A 16,842-nucleotide genomic window follows, 5' to 3' on the forward strand; every position below is an offset into this window, starting at 1 on the left:
CATCATTGATCCCAAATATGAATTAAAATATTGTTAATGCTGGTTATTAATTTTGTTTCAATTTCAGTTGCAAGATGGTTGATTATTGATTTATTGTTCCACTTATTTTAATTTATCAGAAGTTCTTTCTGGGACCTCTTATTTCCCAGAAAAAGGATGGATAAATGGCTGGTCTCAACCCTCGGCAAATGTAATAGCTCTGTAACTGATGGCTGGGAGGCATGTGAGAGTGACATAGGGTGTCTCCTCTGACAAATCTTTCTCTATAGGAAGGAAGCACTTTGCCTCCAATTGAAACTTTCTGAATACCAGACTTGAGGACCAAGTTATGTTATGGGACGAATAATCTAGAGGCCTGGACTAATGATCTGGCACAATGAATTAAATTCCACCTCGGTAACTGGAGAATTTAAATTCAGTTAATTAAATAAATCTGAAATAAAAATATCATATCAGTAATGGTGACCATGGAACTACCAGATTGTCATAAAATCCCATCTGGCTCACTCATGTCATTTATGGAAGGAAATCTGCCTTCCTTACCTGGTCTGGCCTACATGTGACTCCACACCCACAATAATGTGTTTGACTCTTAACTACCTTCTGAAATGGCCTAGCAAGCCACTCAAGGAGGCAGCTCTCCAATACCTTCTCAAGGGCAATTAGGGATGGGCAATAAATACTGGCTTTGCCAGCGACGCCACATCCCATGAATGAATAATTTTTAAAAAATCAAATGTATTAATTCTCTTTTTCTTACTTCATGGTCCCCTGCATGGACTGGTGATGATAAACAATGGTCTAGCCATCAATGACTTTATATCCGCATTTGCACAAAGACACAGAAAAATATTGACCAATAGACACCCAATGTCCCTTTTTATATTGTATAATCACTTCTAGTAGTGCAGTTCTGATGTATGCTGGGGTTCCCAGAATCTGCCTATTTATATTGCAGGGCAAATTGCAGAGGCCTAGTGGCAACGAAGAAACAAGAGTACATGTATAGTTGAGCTGTCAAGTAACTTTTCTTGTTTCTGCTGCACTGTGATATTATGGTCAATGGCTGCCGAAACCGTGCTCTCTGAAAAAAATGCTTGTGTACCATTCACTTGTGATGATACTTCAAATTTTCCCATTTGTTGATTACAGGAGATGAAATAAAATAGTTGCAATATTATTATAAAGTTGTGGAATGCAACTCAAGTTTATCATTAATAACCTTAAAAAGCAAAAAAGAAACAGACTTGTTGAATTCACTTTTTACTGGTGTTCATTATAGAGTTCAAATTTCCAGATCAGCACTGAACATGGCAAATAGCCTATTCACACTTTCTAACAGTCTGACAACTTTTTATTCACTCTACATTTTAAGTAAAATTAGGAGAGAAAATGAGCTACGTTCTAATAAACAAAAGAATACTACTGGACTAAATCCAAAGTGTTTCCTCAATACCCATCTGGAAATTTATCCTTTGCAGCATCTGTTCGGCTCTTCCGAGATTGACCACAAAATGATCCATGTTTTCATATCCAGGTTCTGTTCTCTCCAACTGGGCTGCTTTTGAAGTATCAATTATTCTAAAAGGGTCAGTCAATAAAATATTATTAGACAGGTTGACATGTACACTGAAATCTGAAAATCAATTGGAACAGTAACCTTCACATCAAGGCACATCTGTGATTTAACTGGAGCTGAAGTAAAGGATTTCTCCATTTTGTTAAATGTAATTTCCACCTCGAGATATCATGATAACATTGAGTTTGAACTGATAGTTGCAATTAAAATTTTACACACATAGGAGAGCATTTCTCAGTTATAATGTGGTTACCATTTAATTGCTTCCATTTGTTAATTTGATATTGATGTTATTGGTGTTAGGAAAAGTAAGAAAACCCACTTTAAACTAATTTTTAAATATATAAATTCTTATGGCTTCTTATCTTTTCAAAACACAGCCACATTAACAACAATTGTGCAGATTTTTTAGCGAGGAAATCTCTATAGCCAAGTGGAAAACTGATTAGATTTTAAACATCAGGTACAGCAGATAGGAGATATTTTCTTGAGGTAAGGCATGCTGCTGGACAAAGGTTTGAGAAGTTAACTTTCTAACCAGATTACCTTAGATTGTGCAAAGTGCATGGTGCCCTGATCATGCAGATGAATCTCAATCTTTGAACATCTCTTTATTGTTATTAAATGATGCCTTCTTTTGAAATATATCACTCGCAGAAATATTAATACAGCACTGATCTGGGATGGACAGGTAGCTAATTCAAACTTCAATATTTGCTCTGTATCTGAATGCATGTAGCGTTCGAAACAAAACAGATGAACTGATAGTGCAAATAGAAATAAATAAGCATGATCTAATAGCCATTACAGAGGACAGCCATTACAGTTGCAGGATGACATAGATTGGGACCTGAATATTGAAGGGTACATGACATTTAGGAAGGACTGGAAGCTTGGGAAAGGTGGAGGGGCAGCTCTGTTAATTAATGATGGTGTGAGAAGGATGACCTAAGTTCAGGAGACAAGGATGTAGAAGCGGTTTAGGTCAAGATGAGAAATGATAAAGGCAAGAAGCCACTTGTGGGAGCAGTGTACAAGCCCCCTTACAGTAACCACACAGTAGATTGGGGTATAAAGGAATAAATAAAGGGAGCTTGTCAGAAAGGTACCATGATAATCATGGGGATTTTAACCTACATGTAGACTGGAAAAATCAGATGGGCATAGGTAGCCTAGATGAGTTACTAGACCTGGTAATGTGCAATGAGATAGAATTAATTAATGACCCCTAGTGAAAGTGCCCCTAGGCAGCAGCGATCATAATATGATTGAATTTTACATTTGGTTTGAGTGAAAGAAGAGTGGGTCTAAGACCAGAATTTTAAACTTAAATAAGGGCAATCATGAGGGCATGAAAGCAGAGCTAACTAAAGTGAACTGGCAAATTAGGTTAAGGGATAGGTCAATAGAGATGCAGTGGCAGACATTTAAGGGAATATTTCAGAATACATAGAAGAGATATATTCCAACGAGAAAGAAAAATTCCAAGGAGAGGACTCACCATCTGTGGTTAACTAAAAAGTTACCGATAGTATCAAACTTAAAGAAAAGGCATATAATTGCGCAAAGATGGGTGGCAGGTCAGAAGATTGGACAGAATATACAAAACAACAAAGAATGACTAAAACATTAACAAGGAGGGAAAAGTTAGAGTATGAGAGAAAGCTAGCTAGAAATATAAAAACAGATAGTAAGAGTTTCTCTAGATATTTTAAAAAGAAAAGAGTTAACAAAGTGAGTGTTGGTCCTGTAAAAAGTGAGCCTGGGGCAGTAATAAGGGAAAATAAGGAGATGTTAGATGAATTGAATGGTATTTTGCGTGGGTCTTCACTAAAGAGGATACAAGTAACATTCCTAAAATATATGTAAATCAGGAAAAGAAAGGAAGGGAAGGAGGAACTCAGGAAAAATTCAATCACCAGGGAAGTGGTACTGAACAAATTGTTGGAGCTGCAGGCTGACAAGTCACTGGGTCCTGATGGACTTCATCCTAGGGTGTTAAAAGAAGTGGCTAGTGAGATAGTTGATGTGTTGGTTTTAATTTTCCAACATTCTCTAGATTTGGGGAAGGTTCCATTAGATTGGAAAATAGCCAATGTAACTCCTTCATTCAAAAAGGGAGGGAGACAGAAAGCAGGAAACTACAAGCCAGTTAGCTTACACCTGTCATAGGAAAACGTTAGAAGCTGTTATTAAAGAAGTTATAGCAGGGCATTTAGAAAAATTCAAGGTAATCAGGCAGAGTCAACATGGTTTTATGAAAGGGAAATCATGTTTAATCAATTTATTGGAGTTCTTTGAAGAAGTAACATGTACTGTGGATAAAGGGGAACTGGTGGATGTACTGTACTTAAATTTCCAGAAAGCATTTGATAAGGTGCCACATCAAAGGTTATTGCAGAAAATAAAAGCTCATAGTGTAGGGGGTAACATATTGGCATGGACAGAAGATTGGCTAACTAACAGGAAACAGAGAGTAGGCATAAATGGATCATTTTCTGGTTGGCAAGATGTAACGAATGATGTGCCACAGGGATCAGTGCTGGGGCCTTTACATTGTACAATTTATATAAATGACTTGGATGAAGGGATTGAAGGTATGGTTGCTAAATTTGCTGGTGACACAAAGATAGGTAGGAAAGTAAGTTATGAAGAGGACATAAGGAGGCTACAAAGGGATATAGATAGGTTAAGTGAGTGGGCAAAGATCTGGCAAATGGAGTATAATGTGGAAAAATGTGAAATTGTCCATTTTGGCAGGAAGAATAAAAAAGAAGTATATTATCTAAATGGTGAGAGATTGCAGAGCTCTGTGATGCAGAGGGATCTGGTCGTCCCAGTGCATGAATCACAAATGGTTAGTTTGCAGGTACAGCAAGAAATTAGGAAAGCTAATAGAATGTTATAGTTTATTGCGAGGGAAATTGAATACAAAAGTAGGGAGGTTATGCTTCAAGGTATTGGTGAGACCACATCTGGAGTACTGTGTACAGTACTGGTCTCCTTATTTAAGGAAGGATGTAAATGCGTTGGAAACAGTTCAGAGAAGGTTTACTAGACTGGAATGGGCAAGTTGTCTTATGAGGAAAGGTTGGACAGGCTAGACTTGTATCTGCTGGAGTTTAGGAGAGTAAGAAGCGATTTGATTGAAACATATAAGGTCCTGAGGGGTCTTGACAGGGTGGCTGTGGAAAGGATGTTTCCTCTTGTGGGAGAATCTAGAACTAGGTGTCACTGTTTAAAAATAAGGGGTTGCCCATTTAAGACAGAAATGAGGAGAAATCTTTTCTCTCAGAGATTCATGAGTCTTTGGAACTCTCTTCCTCAAAAGGCAGTGGAAGCAGAGTCTTTGAATATTTTTAAGGCAGAGGTAGATAGATTCTTGCTAAGCAAGGGGGTGAAAGGTTATCAGGGGTAGGCTGGAATGCAGAGTCGAGGTTACAGTCAGATCACTCATGATCTTATTGAATAGCGTAGCAGGCTCAAGGGGCCGAGTGGCCTACTCCTGCTCCTAATTTGTAAGTTCGTCTGTTCATATGTATGTAGCAGCATACTTTTTTGCTTACAAATTAATGCAGATTCAGACTGCAGGAAATGCTGATTATGGCTGTGTGTTCTCAATGTTTATTGTAATATTCTAAAAGAGGGAAGCACCGTTTCTCTTTCATCTATGCATATTTTGCCAGTACTGCACTTCCCTTTTAACGTCACTCACACAAATTAGCTTCCATCTGAAAATGTGTGGGTGTTATGAATGTTGGCCTTTGTGGTATTATTATGTTTTTAAAAACAGTAATCTTTAGTGCAGTGACCTCACACCAAGTCTGCCAAGAGACAAGACAGGGATCCTGGTTACCATGTGAACAAGGAACCCAGATCAAAGACCCTTTTGAAAGCAGAAGGCAAGGTTGTAAAATAGGGAGCCAGGGGCTCTGAAGGTGCAAATTCGAGTTGAAATTTTTAACACCTGGAAACGAGGGAAGGCCTGGGTGGTTCTGCTGCGGCCAGACTTGTGGGCTCTGCATATTGGAAAAGACAAATGGCTATTGACTTTTGATTCTTGATAAGTTCAAGAGACTTTCACAAGTCAGGCAGGCTGTAACAAAAACCGGAATACAAAGACCATCAGTGGCAGCCTCAGAATAGAGAGAGAGAGAAAAACTATCTGTTCTCAGTACACTGATACAGAGAAATGCTGATAAAACATGAACCCAATGCAAAAGCTGAGGTTTGCAGAGGAAAAAAGACCAACAAGGTCAGCAGAGATCACCTTATTCATGGAAGTCCAGGTCAAAAGTGCTCGGAAGAAGTGAGGGACGAGGACATTGACTTTGAGAAGGACTGGGAGATCCAACCCATTGCAACTGGAAGGAGTTCAGAACTTTTAACTGCAAAGATATCGCTTCAATGAGGACATTGTGTAACATATAAATGTGGTGTGGGTTTTTCAAGTTTTTAATAAGTTAAAGGGCAATACCTTTCTCTGTAATTTAATGTATTAGCTATTTACAAAGTACTATTTAGTTAATGATTTTTAGTTTAGTTATAGTAAAAGTCTTAAAACATGAAATCTTGTCATGTATTTCTTTACATTGGTCTGGGGAGTTCATATCTTATGTTTTAATGTTAATGGTCTCACTGAGGTCGTAACAGTGGATGTGGAGAAATTTTGTTTGAAATTTTAACTTGGGTTTAATTTTAATTACAAAAACTGGGAAGGGTATGTTACAATCCCATTCAGGATAGTGAATTAAAAACAAGAAATGCTGGAACCACTCAGCAGGTCTGGCAGCATCTGTGGAAAGAGAAGCAGAGTTAATGTTTCAGGTCAGTGACCCTTCTTCGGAACTGACAAATATTAGAAATGTCACAGGTTATAAGCAAGTGAGGTGAGGGTGGGGCAAGAGATAACAACGGAGAAGGTGTAGATTGGACAAGGCCACATAGCTGACCAAAAGGTCATGGAGCAAAGGCAAACAATATGTTAATGGTGTGTTGAAAGACAAAGCATCAGTACAGATAAGGTGTTAACGGACTGAATATTGAACAGCAGCAAGTGCAAACATGACAAAAACCAGTGGGTAAGCAAACTGAACAAACTAAGATGAAATGAAATAAATGCAAAAAAAAAGGTTGTAAAATATGTAAAAAAGAATAAAAGAAAAAAGAAAAAACAACTAAAAATGAAAGTAAAATGGGGGGCCCGTCATGCTCTGAAATTATTGAACTCAATGTTCAGTCCAGCAGGCTGTAGTGTGCCTAATTGGTAGATGAGATACTGTTCCTCGAGCTTGCGTTGATGTTCACTGGAACACTGCAGCAATCCCAGGACAGAGATGTGAGCATAAGAGCAGGGGGGAGTGTTGAAATGGCAAGCAACCGGAAGCTCAGGGTCCTGCTTGCGGACTGAGTGGAGGTGTTCCGCAAAAGCGGTCACCCAGTCTGCGCTTGGTCTCCCCAGTGTAGAGGAGACCACGTTGTGAGCAGCGAATACAATATACTACATTGAAAGAAGTACAAGTAAATCACTGCTTCACCTGAAAGGAGTGTTTGGGGCCTGGGATAGTGAGGAGAGAGGAGGTAAATGGGCAGGTATTACACCTCCTGCGATTGCAGGGGAAGGTGCCATGGGACCTTCCAATGGAGGATAGTGAATTGCTTCTTTCCTCTCCAAGAGCAACTGGCTCCAGCACTGAACACTTTCTAAATGCATATTTCATTTGATTACACTGACCTTCTGTGCTTATTCCATCAGGTCACAGAGCTAGTGTAAATAAATATCCCCATGGATGAATACAAGGACAAGTGCTACTGTTTGAAGAAAGAAAACCTGCTTCCTATCTACAAGGAATGATGCATACTTCTTGTCTGAGTGGTAATGCGTGATCTCCATCCACGAGAGACCATGCATGTTCCCTACCATGGGCAAAATTCCTATTGTCATTACTACTGTACTGAGATGTCCACAACTCATCCATTCACTCTCCACTGAAAGAAGCTATGGAAGCAAGAACGTGTAAGACTGTGAGTGTGAGACAGAGAGAGAGAGGCACTGTGAGAGTGTGAACAAACGTGAGACAGAGGAAGAGAAAGAGTTTCTGTGATGGAGAGTGCAAGGGAGAAGGTTGGAGGGTAATAACAGAAATTGAAGTGTATTAAAGGTGCCTTATTAATGGAGATCAGATATTTTACTCAAATAAGCCTTGCCAGAGCACGAGTACAGCAGAAACAAAGATGTGTTTTTAATTGCTTACCTCTTGAAATTGACTTACTTTTTAATCAGCTGTTTTGTATTCTGTGAACAAAAGAAATGCATAAAATGACCTGAATTGTAAATAAAACCAGAAAAATCCACAATAATGTAATCCTAATAGAGATATAAAAACCAAGTGCTGCACAGACCTGCAAGAACACTGCCATCTGAGGTTCCTCCGTGAACTGCAGGGCTGTTTCTACCAGCTTGCTGGCTCCCTCCAGATGATCTCCATGCTGCCTCATCAGAGATCGCACATATTGCACTTTCTCCTCCTGTTCACGAGTAATAGATTGAAGCATTTCTCTTTTCCTCTCTTCTAAAATAGCATACAGAGCATCAAATTTTTCACAAAGGAGTTGTTTTTGTCTTCTGCTGTTGTCCTGCAAACATATGAAAGTCTTAATTGCATGCAAAAAGATGGGTATAAGAAACAGACTGGTGGAGCCAAATTACAGACACAAGAGTATTGCAGTGGACAAAATTGGCTTTTAAAACAAAAGCTGCATAAGTTACACTAAAGTTTCTGGCATTATGAAGCACTCCCTGCCCAAAGGGAGATGTCCAACCCCTGCCCCTCTGCAAATGCTGCTCTGTAAGAGACAGGCTAGGCTTGTATCTGCTGGAGTTTAGAAGAGCAAGAGGCAACTTGATTGAAACATATAATATCTTGAGGATCTTGACAGGGTGGATGTGGAAAGGATGTTTCCCTTTATGGGAGAATCTAGAACTAGGGGTCACTATATTAATATCACCCATTTAAGACAGGGATGAGGAGAATTTTTTTCTCTCAGAAGGTTGTGAATCTTTGGAACTCTCTTCCTCACAAGGCAATGGAAGCAGAATCTTTAAATATTTTTAATGCAGAGGTAGATAGATTCTTGATAAGCAAGGGAGTGAAAGGTTATCGGGGATAGGTGGGAATGTGGAGTCGAGGTTACAATCAGATCAGCCATGATCTTATTGAATGGCAGAGCAGGCTCGAGGGGCTAAGTGGCCTACTCCCGCTCCTAATTCGTATGTTCGTATCTTAAAAAGCATCTGAAAGCAGCTCTTCTTCCTACCCTGGTGAGGGTAGTCATAGGTAGAAGGCCATGTCTCAAACCGCCTTGCACAGAATACAATAATGCTTGTGCCACAGGACTTGTAACAGAATTGGAGTCATTACAAACAAAGGACCTGAAAATCCATAGAAGTTCTTCTGGTCTCCACTGTGGCTTTGGCAGGAGACTGATGGACCCCCAGGAAAATAATGTAGTTGGCCACTTCTCTGAGGGTTCTGCTGATCTCCAGCCAGATTTACAGAGGGAAACCAGAAAAATACCTGGGGAACCTCAGGGCCAAAATGTTTGATTATGAGCACACAGGAAATACATTAGTAATGAATATTTGCTCAAATATTTGGTGCCAGTATCAAAACGTGATTATTCAGCCTCTCTGATGGCAAATATACCACACAGTGTATATGAAGCCACACAAACAGAAAAATCCATTTTGATCCCTGGTCTGTTCTAAGCTAGCTGATTTCAGTTTAACAATGATGGGCAGACGGCTACAACTGGTTTAGTGCCTATGGTTAGGAAGAGAAAAATAATCAGCTTCTGATTGCCAGTCATCAATTCCTGCCAGAAAACACAGAAGGCTTGGGTTTTGCTATGATGCCTATACAGCTGAACAGACTGCCAACACTATCAGGGCTCACGCTTGAAGAATAACTTCTACTTGTACTTATCTGAATTTAAATCCAACCCGGTCTGATAGGATGAAATTCTTCTCTTTCTGTTGGCTGTAAAGGTGCTGTATGGATTAGGTTTGGTCAGTCTTCATCAATTTCTAGTGAACATGCGCAGACAGCATGCTACTTCCCCTAATTCAGCTTTAATTGATACTAGATTGTCAATCTCACTAAGCAAGACTACAGAACAACTGCTGTCTAGGATGGAAAAAATGCAGCATTGTGCAATAATGGCAACTCTTCAGAAGTTGGAGCAGAGGAACCTTGTTAGGAAGGATGAGAGGGAGTTTTATTCAGTGTCTAATCTGCTGGGCTGAAAGTGCCCCATGCTGAAGTTGTGTGCTCAGGATGAAACTGTTCCATTCCTCAGTTCTAATGGGCTGAATTTTATCAGCGGCCGTGCTCCGAAAGCGGTGGTCTTCTGACACGGATGTGCCGCCGCACAGCTCCCGCGATATTACACACGGGGGCTGATATAAATGGAGGGGATGGAGCGGCCGCCCCGACGAAGTCGTGGAGACGCCCACCGCGTCCCGGCAACAGCATACTGCGCAACCACGCAGGTGTCGGCGCCATTTTTAAAGGGCTTCAAGCCCTTTGCAAAAATTTACATTTTTAAAGGTATATTAAATATAATTCGTTTTAAATAATATCGAAGATTGAGGTCCTTTCCCAATCCCACAATGGTCTTTTCATTGCCCTATATTCACAAAACATATTTTATTCCTGCCCCGAACTTCTTCCCCCCCCCCCAACCTTATTACATTTACCTTCCCCTTCCCCACAGCCAATAAAAAGTGTTTTCCCCGCTCCCCTACCCCTCCCGCCCTGATAATTTTATTCCTCCCCACCAGTGTCGCGCGGAGTTCCAAAGGCGGGCGAGTCGCAGCTGATCAGATGTAAAATCGGCATGGGACGGCCACCGTCGGCAAGTAAGTTAATTTGCATTTCATTAATGCTAATTTAAATATTTAGATAAAGGCCCCAGGGGCTGCACCAATGCCTTGCTGCCGCCGCTAATATCTGGCGGGGCCTTCTCAACGTCGGGAATCAAGGCGGGCCTCACCCGGCAGAATTTTACGGGCTGCCCCGCCACAACCCCCGCATCGAGGGGTTCGTAAAATTCAGCCCAATGTCTTTTATCTCACAAAATTTTATACAAAAAGAAATGGAGAATTTTTTGAGGTATCTGAGATCTACCTTCAGGAGAGGAAAATTGGAAAAATAACTAATTATAGCTTTTTTTTTGGATAGAATAATCAATACATTTATTAGAACTATCAAAAAGCATTGAGCATTACTTATGGGTCAAATGCCACATTAGGTTCCTTTCTGCCCAACCTTTCACTGACCCATGGCTCAGTTAACAGCACAGGTTCAGGTTCACCCAATTTCTTCCAATTAAACTAACACATCAAAGCATGCAGTTCCTCTAATATCAGTTGTTGGGACATGCAGTGTGTAAAGACAGGAAAAAGGCTTCCTTCTCCATCAGTTTTTCAAATGAATATATTATGTCAAGTTAAAATCTTCATTGTATAATATATCTAACACAATAAAAACTCAATGCCAATATCCCTGATGGTTGAGCTGGTAAATGGAGCCCCTTGTTCAAGCAGACTATTAGGTTTGCTTATGAAAAATGGTTGACATGGATGAGGCACTGGAGTGCTACACTCATGGAACCACATGTTAACATGAGTCATTGCGTCTCAATTCACACAACCTGCTGGTTAGTGCTGTTTATGAACCAGTATAACTAAATTTAGTATACAACATGAGGTACCAATAAAGAAAATCAAATAAATGACTCAAAGTTAAAAGTCCATATTATTGCACTTTTAATATAATTCATTGTTTTCACAAGTCACAGGCTTATATCAGTTACTCAAGTAGAAAGGCATTAGAATCAAGGCCAATCCACCATTCATTAGACATCCACACACATGCAATTCCCAGCAGGAGTAGTAATCAGAAGTGGGAATTTTGCAGATATTTGTTCTGTCTAATCCAAGTGCATGGAGTCCGAGTGTAGCAGCTCTACAACCACCCAGCTGAGATCAAGTCAACTCAGCACAGTAAAGGAATGAAACCTCAGACCTTCTGGTCTATTGCTGAGTTACACGCTGTCAATTGAAGCATCGAGGGAGCTCAAGTAACTTTTGTGGGGAGGAGGGGAGCAGTAGACGGCATAGTTTCTGGCCAAAGTGAAACCTAATCCAACAATGTTTCACGCTGTTGTAGCAACGTTGCCACTGGCCTACTAATGGAGTTCATTACACAAGGCTGTAAAAGGCCAGATGTGCAATATTACACATAGAATCACCTCCAAGTATCCTTTATGTTGATCTATACAGATTGCCTAGTTAATAAAAGGTTTTTTTTTTATATATCCCAGTTTTCCCATAAATTTTAAGGCATAAGAGATGAATAGACAAGTGCAGAGATAATACAGTTCTGTTTAATGGGCTCATAAACTTAATAGTGTACCGTTTCTGAGATATTTTATTAGACTGTATTGAAATAAAAGATGGCACCCATTTGACGTTTTCAAAAATTCGATTATTTTTCTGTCCAAAACACATTTCAGATTTATTGGAGCAGACCATTTACAAATAACTTCTTTACAAGTACAACAATGGTTATTAGATTTTGAATTCCATGACCTTGACCTAAAACTGCCAGGGAAAAAGATTTGAAATTAGACATTTTTTCAGCTGCTATCCAGTGACGGTTCAAGTACAGACATCAGAGGAGGTCAAGATTTTGCTCGGTTTTGATGTCCTGCCCGTCCTTGTGGTAAAATGCACTTACTGTCTACGCCTGCATAGAAAAATTGGACAAGGAGCTTGATGGCAATCTTTACAATAACACCCTCATAAGACTAACCAGTTTCACGAGTGAAAAGTGATTTAGGATTCTCCTTCACTCAAACCTTTCTTTGATCACAAGTGATGTCAACATTCCTTGGACAAGGCAGATTATATTGGTTATATACATTGGATATTCCAGGTATATCTGGAACATTTTATTCATACATATATATGAATAAGCTTCATCATGCATTATGTGTGCGCATACATTTGTATTGTGCCACTTAATAAGAGCCATAGAGCTCAGAATGTGTATTATTTGACTCATGTATGTTGTACGTACCCATCAACACTTCATCCATCAAACTGAGCAGTCAGTCTTGTGCCCACTGGCAGGTACGATAGTGAAATGTATCACAACATCAAAATGTAATTTCCCTCCATTATAATAGTGACTGTAAATTAAAAGTACTGCATTGGTTGCAAAGTGCTTTGGGATGCCCTGAGGTCGTGAAAAGGCACCTTATAAATGTACGTTATTTCTTTGAAAAATGTGTAATAGATTCTGGAGTGCAACATATCTTCAGCGACTCGCCAAGCTTCCTTCGACAGCACCTTCCAAACCTGCAACCTCTACCACCTAGAAGGACAAGGGCAGCAGACAAACAGGAACACCACCAGCTGCTAGTTCCCCTCCAAGCCACAACCATCCTGACTTGGAACTATATCGCCGTTCCTTCACTGTCGCTCGGTGAAAATCCTGGAACTCCCTCCCTAACAGCACGGTGGGTGCACCTACAAAACATGGACTGCAGCGGTTCAAGATGGCAGCTCACGACCACCTTACCAAGGGCAATTAGGGTTGGGCAATAAATGGTGGCCTAGCCAGTGATGCCCACATCCCATGAAAGAATAGAAAAGGATGCTATGCTGCAGATTATAAAATACAAATGCAACATGGAGCAACTACATTGAGTTCTAAAGACCAGCAGCATGACAGAAGCTCTGCACTTAGAGCTTTAATTCTTCCAAAGCACGTTTCTGAACAAAGTGACCATTAAAATAGTGCAGTCAGAAATTTATTGCAAGCATGTTAATCAGTGCATCACAGTGTCAATTAAACGCTATTGACCACATTTTGGCAATAAAATAAGTCAGGATGGTCAAGCAGTCTCAGGCACTGCGTTCAAGTCACTGTCTCCCCTGGAGGTATGAGTTTGAATCCCACTTCTGACAGATCTATCACGGAATAAAAGCAACAGTGCCAGCATGGATACAAAGTTAGCTGAGTGACTGGAAACAGAGAGGAGTGGTGAATGTTTCTTTTTTCAGACTGGAGGAAAGTATATAGTGGGATCAGTACTGCTTTTCTTGATATATAATAATGACCCAGACTTGGGTGCACAGGGCACAATTTTAAAATTTTCAGATAACACAAAACTTGTAAGTATTGTGAACTGTGAGGAAGAAAGTGACAGATATTAGAGGACATACCCCAGAAAAGAGTCAATAGACCAGACCTCAGTCCTGATCTGCAGTGGCTGACACAAGAGTCCTTTAAATTAGGAATGCCCATATTTTGTTTGTCATCATGGGCCACTTAAGTGCAAACAACAGACACTTGCAGGCCATACATCAAGTTAAAATAATCTTCCCACTAATTTGCAAATGCCTCATGCTGCAGATACCAACGGACTTTGATTTAGGACTTATCTACCAGTGAAGCAACTGGAGAACAACCTCTTTCAGACCTCCAGGCTTTCTATATTCCAATGGGATAAAGTAGGATGATAAATAAAAGCATTATTGGAAAGGGAATTGCCTTGACTTTGTGGCCTGGAGGTTGGATACCCCTATTTTAGGAAGTCTTCCTGAAAGCAGCTTCCCTATCAAAGGTAGTAATAATTGCTGCTTCTGTGTGTAGCTTATTTTCAGGAATCTTGTGCTGTTGGACCCCAATTGGCACTTCAGTAGACTTGAACTTCAAGTATTTTGCCGTTCCTTCACTGTCGCTCGGTCAAAGTCCTGGAACTCCCTTCCTAACAGCACTGTGGGTGTACCTACACCGCATGGACTGCAGCGGTTCAGGTAGGCAGCTCACCACCACCTTCTCAAGGGCAATTAGGGATGGGCAATAAATGCTGCCACCAACGTACAAATCCCATGAACTCATAAAAAGAGTACAGCTGGCTGTTGTGTTTGGACTGGAAATAGCTCAGAAATTCTACTTAATCAGCCATGTTGTCCCACTCCTTTATTCAATATAAAAGTGACTCCTGACAACGAGCAGCCCGCCGGAATTATCAGAGTGCTGCAAGCTGTGCACGTTTGCAAACGGACTCCTGCTCTCTGCGCATGCGCGGCCTGCCGTCTTGCAAGGACTGGTTGGCACATTCGTGGGAAAACATCATCACGTAGCGTCAATGTCATCGAGTAACGCACCTGGTCGGTCTCCGCACGTGATTGGTGTTCACGCATGCGCAGTAAAGCATCCGATTGTTCCCAGCTCCTCACTTCCCACACCCCCGCCCCCCCCAACCTCCAGCCTCTTGCTCCCCGCTTCCTGTCACTCGCTCTCCGGCCTCTCGGTCTCCACCCCCCATCCTCTGCTCTCCGGCTTCTCGCTCCCCACCCCGCCACTCTCTGTCCGCTTGCTCCCCGCTTCCCGCCCCCCACTCTCTGGCCTCTCGCTCCCCACCCGCCTGCTCTCTGGCCTCTCACTGCCCGCACCCCCGCTCTCTGGCAGCTCGCTCCTCGCCCTCCTCCAGCCGCTAGTTCTAGGTCCACTTCCCTCCTCTCAGCCACTCGCTCCTACGTCACCCCTTCCGGCACACCTTGTTTCTTCAGGGGATGCCTGAAGAACGATCAAATGTGGGAGCGAGTCGCCATGAGGAGATAAGTGGCGCAGCCTGGAGTTAGCGTCTGTAGCGACAGGGTGAGGGGAAGTGGGGAGCGAGTGGCCAGAGAGCGGGGTGGTGGTAGGGGGTGCGGGGGGGGGGGAGCGGGAGGCAGGGAGCGAGGCGCCGGAGAACAGGGTGAATAATCTGTGATAAAGTAAGCAGCTACATTTTCTGTGGTAAATTGAACGGCACCATTTATAATCCTGGCAGCTGCATGAACGTCGCAGGCAGTGATGTTCCAGTAGAAGAGGTTGCATTTGCGCATGTGCTAGTACTGCGCCACCTACTGGTTACATTGTCAGCAAATGCAGCCATTCAGTAAAACCTCCCAACAGAGAGGACAGCATTACAGAATGATCAGCTCTTACCATATACTACACACCCTCTCCACTTTAAAAAAATTACCTCACAATACAATATGATTCAACCAATTCCAACAATACCTCCAATTGAACAGAGTAGGTTGCATTTTTGTTTTTTCTGTAATCACAATCAATGCATATATGACTGGTACAGAGTAAATTACATGCAAAGAAAAAATTTATTTTGCCTTCATGAGAATGGTTCCAGGGATGAGGTACTTCAGTTATGAAGATAGATTGGAGAAGTTAGGACTGTTTTCCTTGGAGAAGAGAAGGCTGAGAGGTGATTTGATAGAGATATTCAAAATCATGAAGGGTCTGGACAGAGTGGATAGAGAGAAACTGTTCCCACTTGTGAAAGGATCGAGAACGAGAGGGCACAGATTTAAAGTATTTGTAAGAGATGCAACATGAGGAAAAACTTTTTCACACAGTGAGTGGTTAAGGTCCGGAATGCACTGTCTGAGAACGTGGTGGAAGCAGGTTCAATTGAAGCATTCAAAAGGGAACTAGCCTATTATATGAAAAGGAAGAATGTGCAGGGTTCAGGGGAGAAGGCAAGGGAATGGAACTGAGTGAATTGCTGTTTCAGCGAGCCGGTGTGAACATGATGGGCCGAATGGCCTCCTTCTGCAATGTAACAATTCTGTGATTCTATGACTTTGTGTATAACGAAAACCATTTGACAAAAACTAATTTAAAATTTTCAATTTATCATATAGTCGAGTGGCCTTTTATTCGACAACAAATAATTTAAAAATAATTTTTAGCCTCTCTTGGAATGGGAAGTAGGCTTATACTTCCAATTTCCAAATTCTTCTTTAACTTCTTGCTTCTTCCTTCCTACGTACTTTTTATTAACCTATCTGGCTTCTTTCTGTCTGGGTATCTTCTTCCATTTCCATTAGCTTGGGCTGGATTTTACCTTAGGTGGACAGGAATTCGCACCCGCTTCCGCCTAGCCTAGGGATCTGACCCACAATTTACGGGTCCCCGGGCTTTAATTGTCCCGAGGCGGGACTTCCACCCACTTGAGGAAGTCCTACCTCAGTGAGCTGCCAGCCAATCAACGGGCCAGCAGCTCTTAGTCCCAGTAGCGCCACTGAGAGCGGTGGCCACTGCTGGGACTGCAGCCCAGCCGATCACATGGAGACATGAATGAAGGTAAGTTGGGCATTCCTCACCGGGGGGATTGGTCAT

The 16,842-nt window shown here is 41.5% G+C and overlaps 1 protein-coding gene across 1 annotated transcript in view; it reads right to left on the reverse strand.

Moving 5' to 3' along the window:
- trim54 (tripartite motif containing 54) overlaps positions 1-16,842 on the reverse strand; it is a 64,537-nt gene that overhangs the window by 16,446 nt on the left and 31,249 nt on the right. The window contains exons 5-7 of the mRNA XM_068017892.1: positions 7,982-8,215; positions 7,852-7,874; positions 1,457-1,581 (exon numbers count right to left, since the gene is read on the reverse strand). Of these exons, the coding sequence (XP_067873993.1) occupies positions 1,457-1,581; positions 7,852-7,874; positions 7,982-8,215 (382 nt within the window). The remainder of the gene's footprint in view (positions 1-1,456; positions 1,582-7,851; positions 7,875-7,981; positions 8,216-16,842) is intronic.

Source organism: Heterodontus francisci, chromosome 3 (assembly GCF_036365525.1).
Source record: "Heterodontus francisci isolate sHetFra1 chromosome 3, sHetFra1.hap1, whole genome shotgun sequence".
Taxonomy (NCBI): Eukaryota; Metazoa; Chordata; class Chondrichthyes; order Heterodontiformes; family Heterodontidae; genus Heterodontus; species Heterodontus francisci.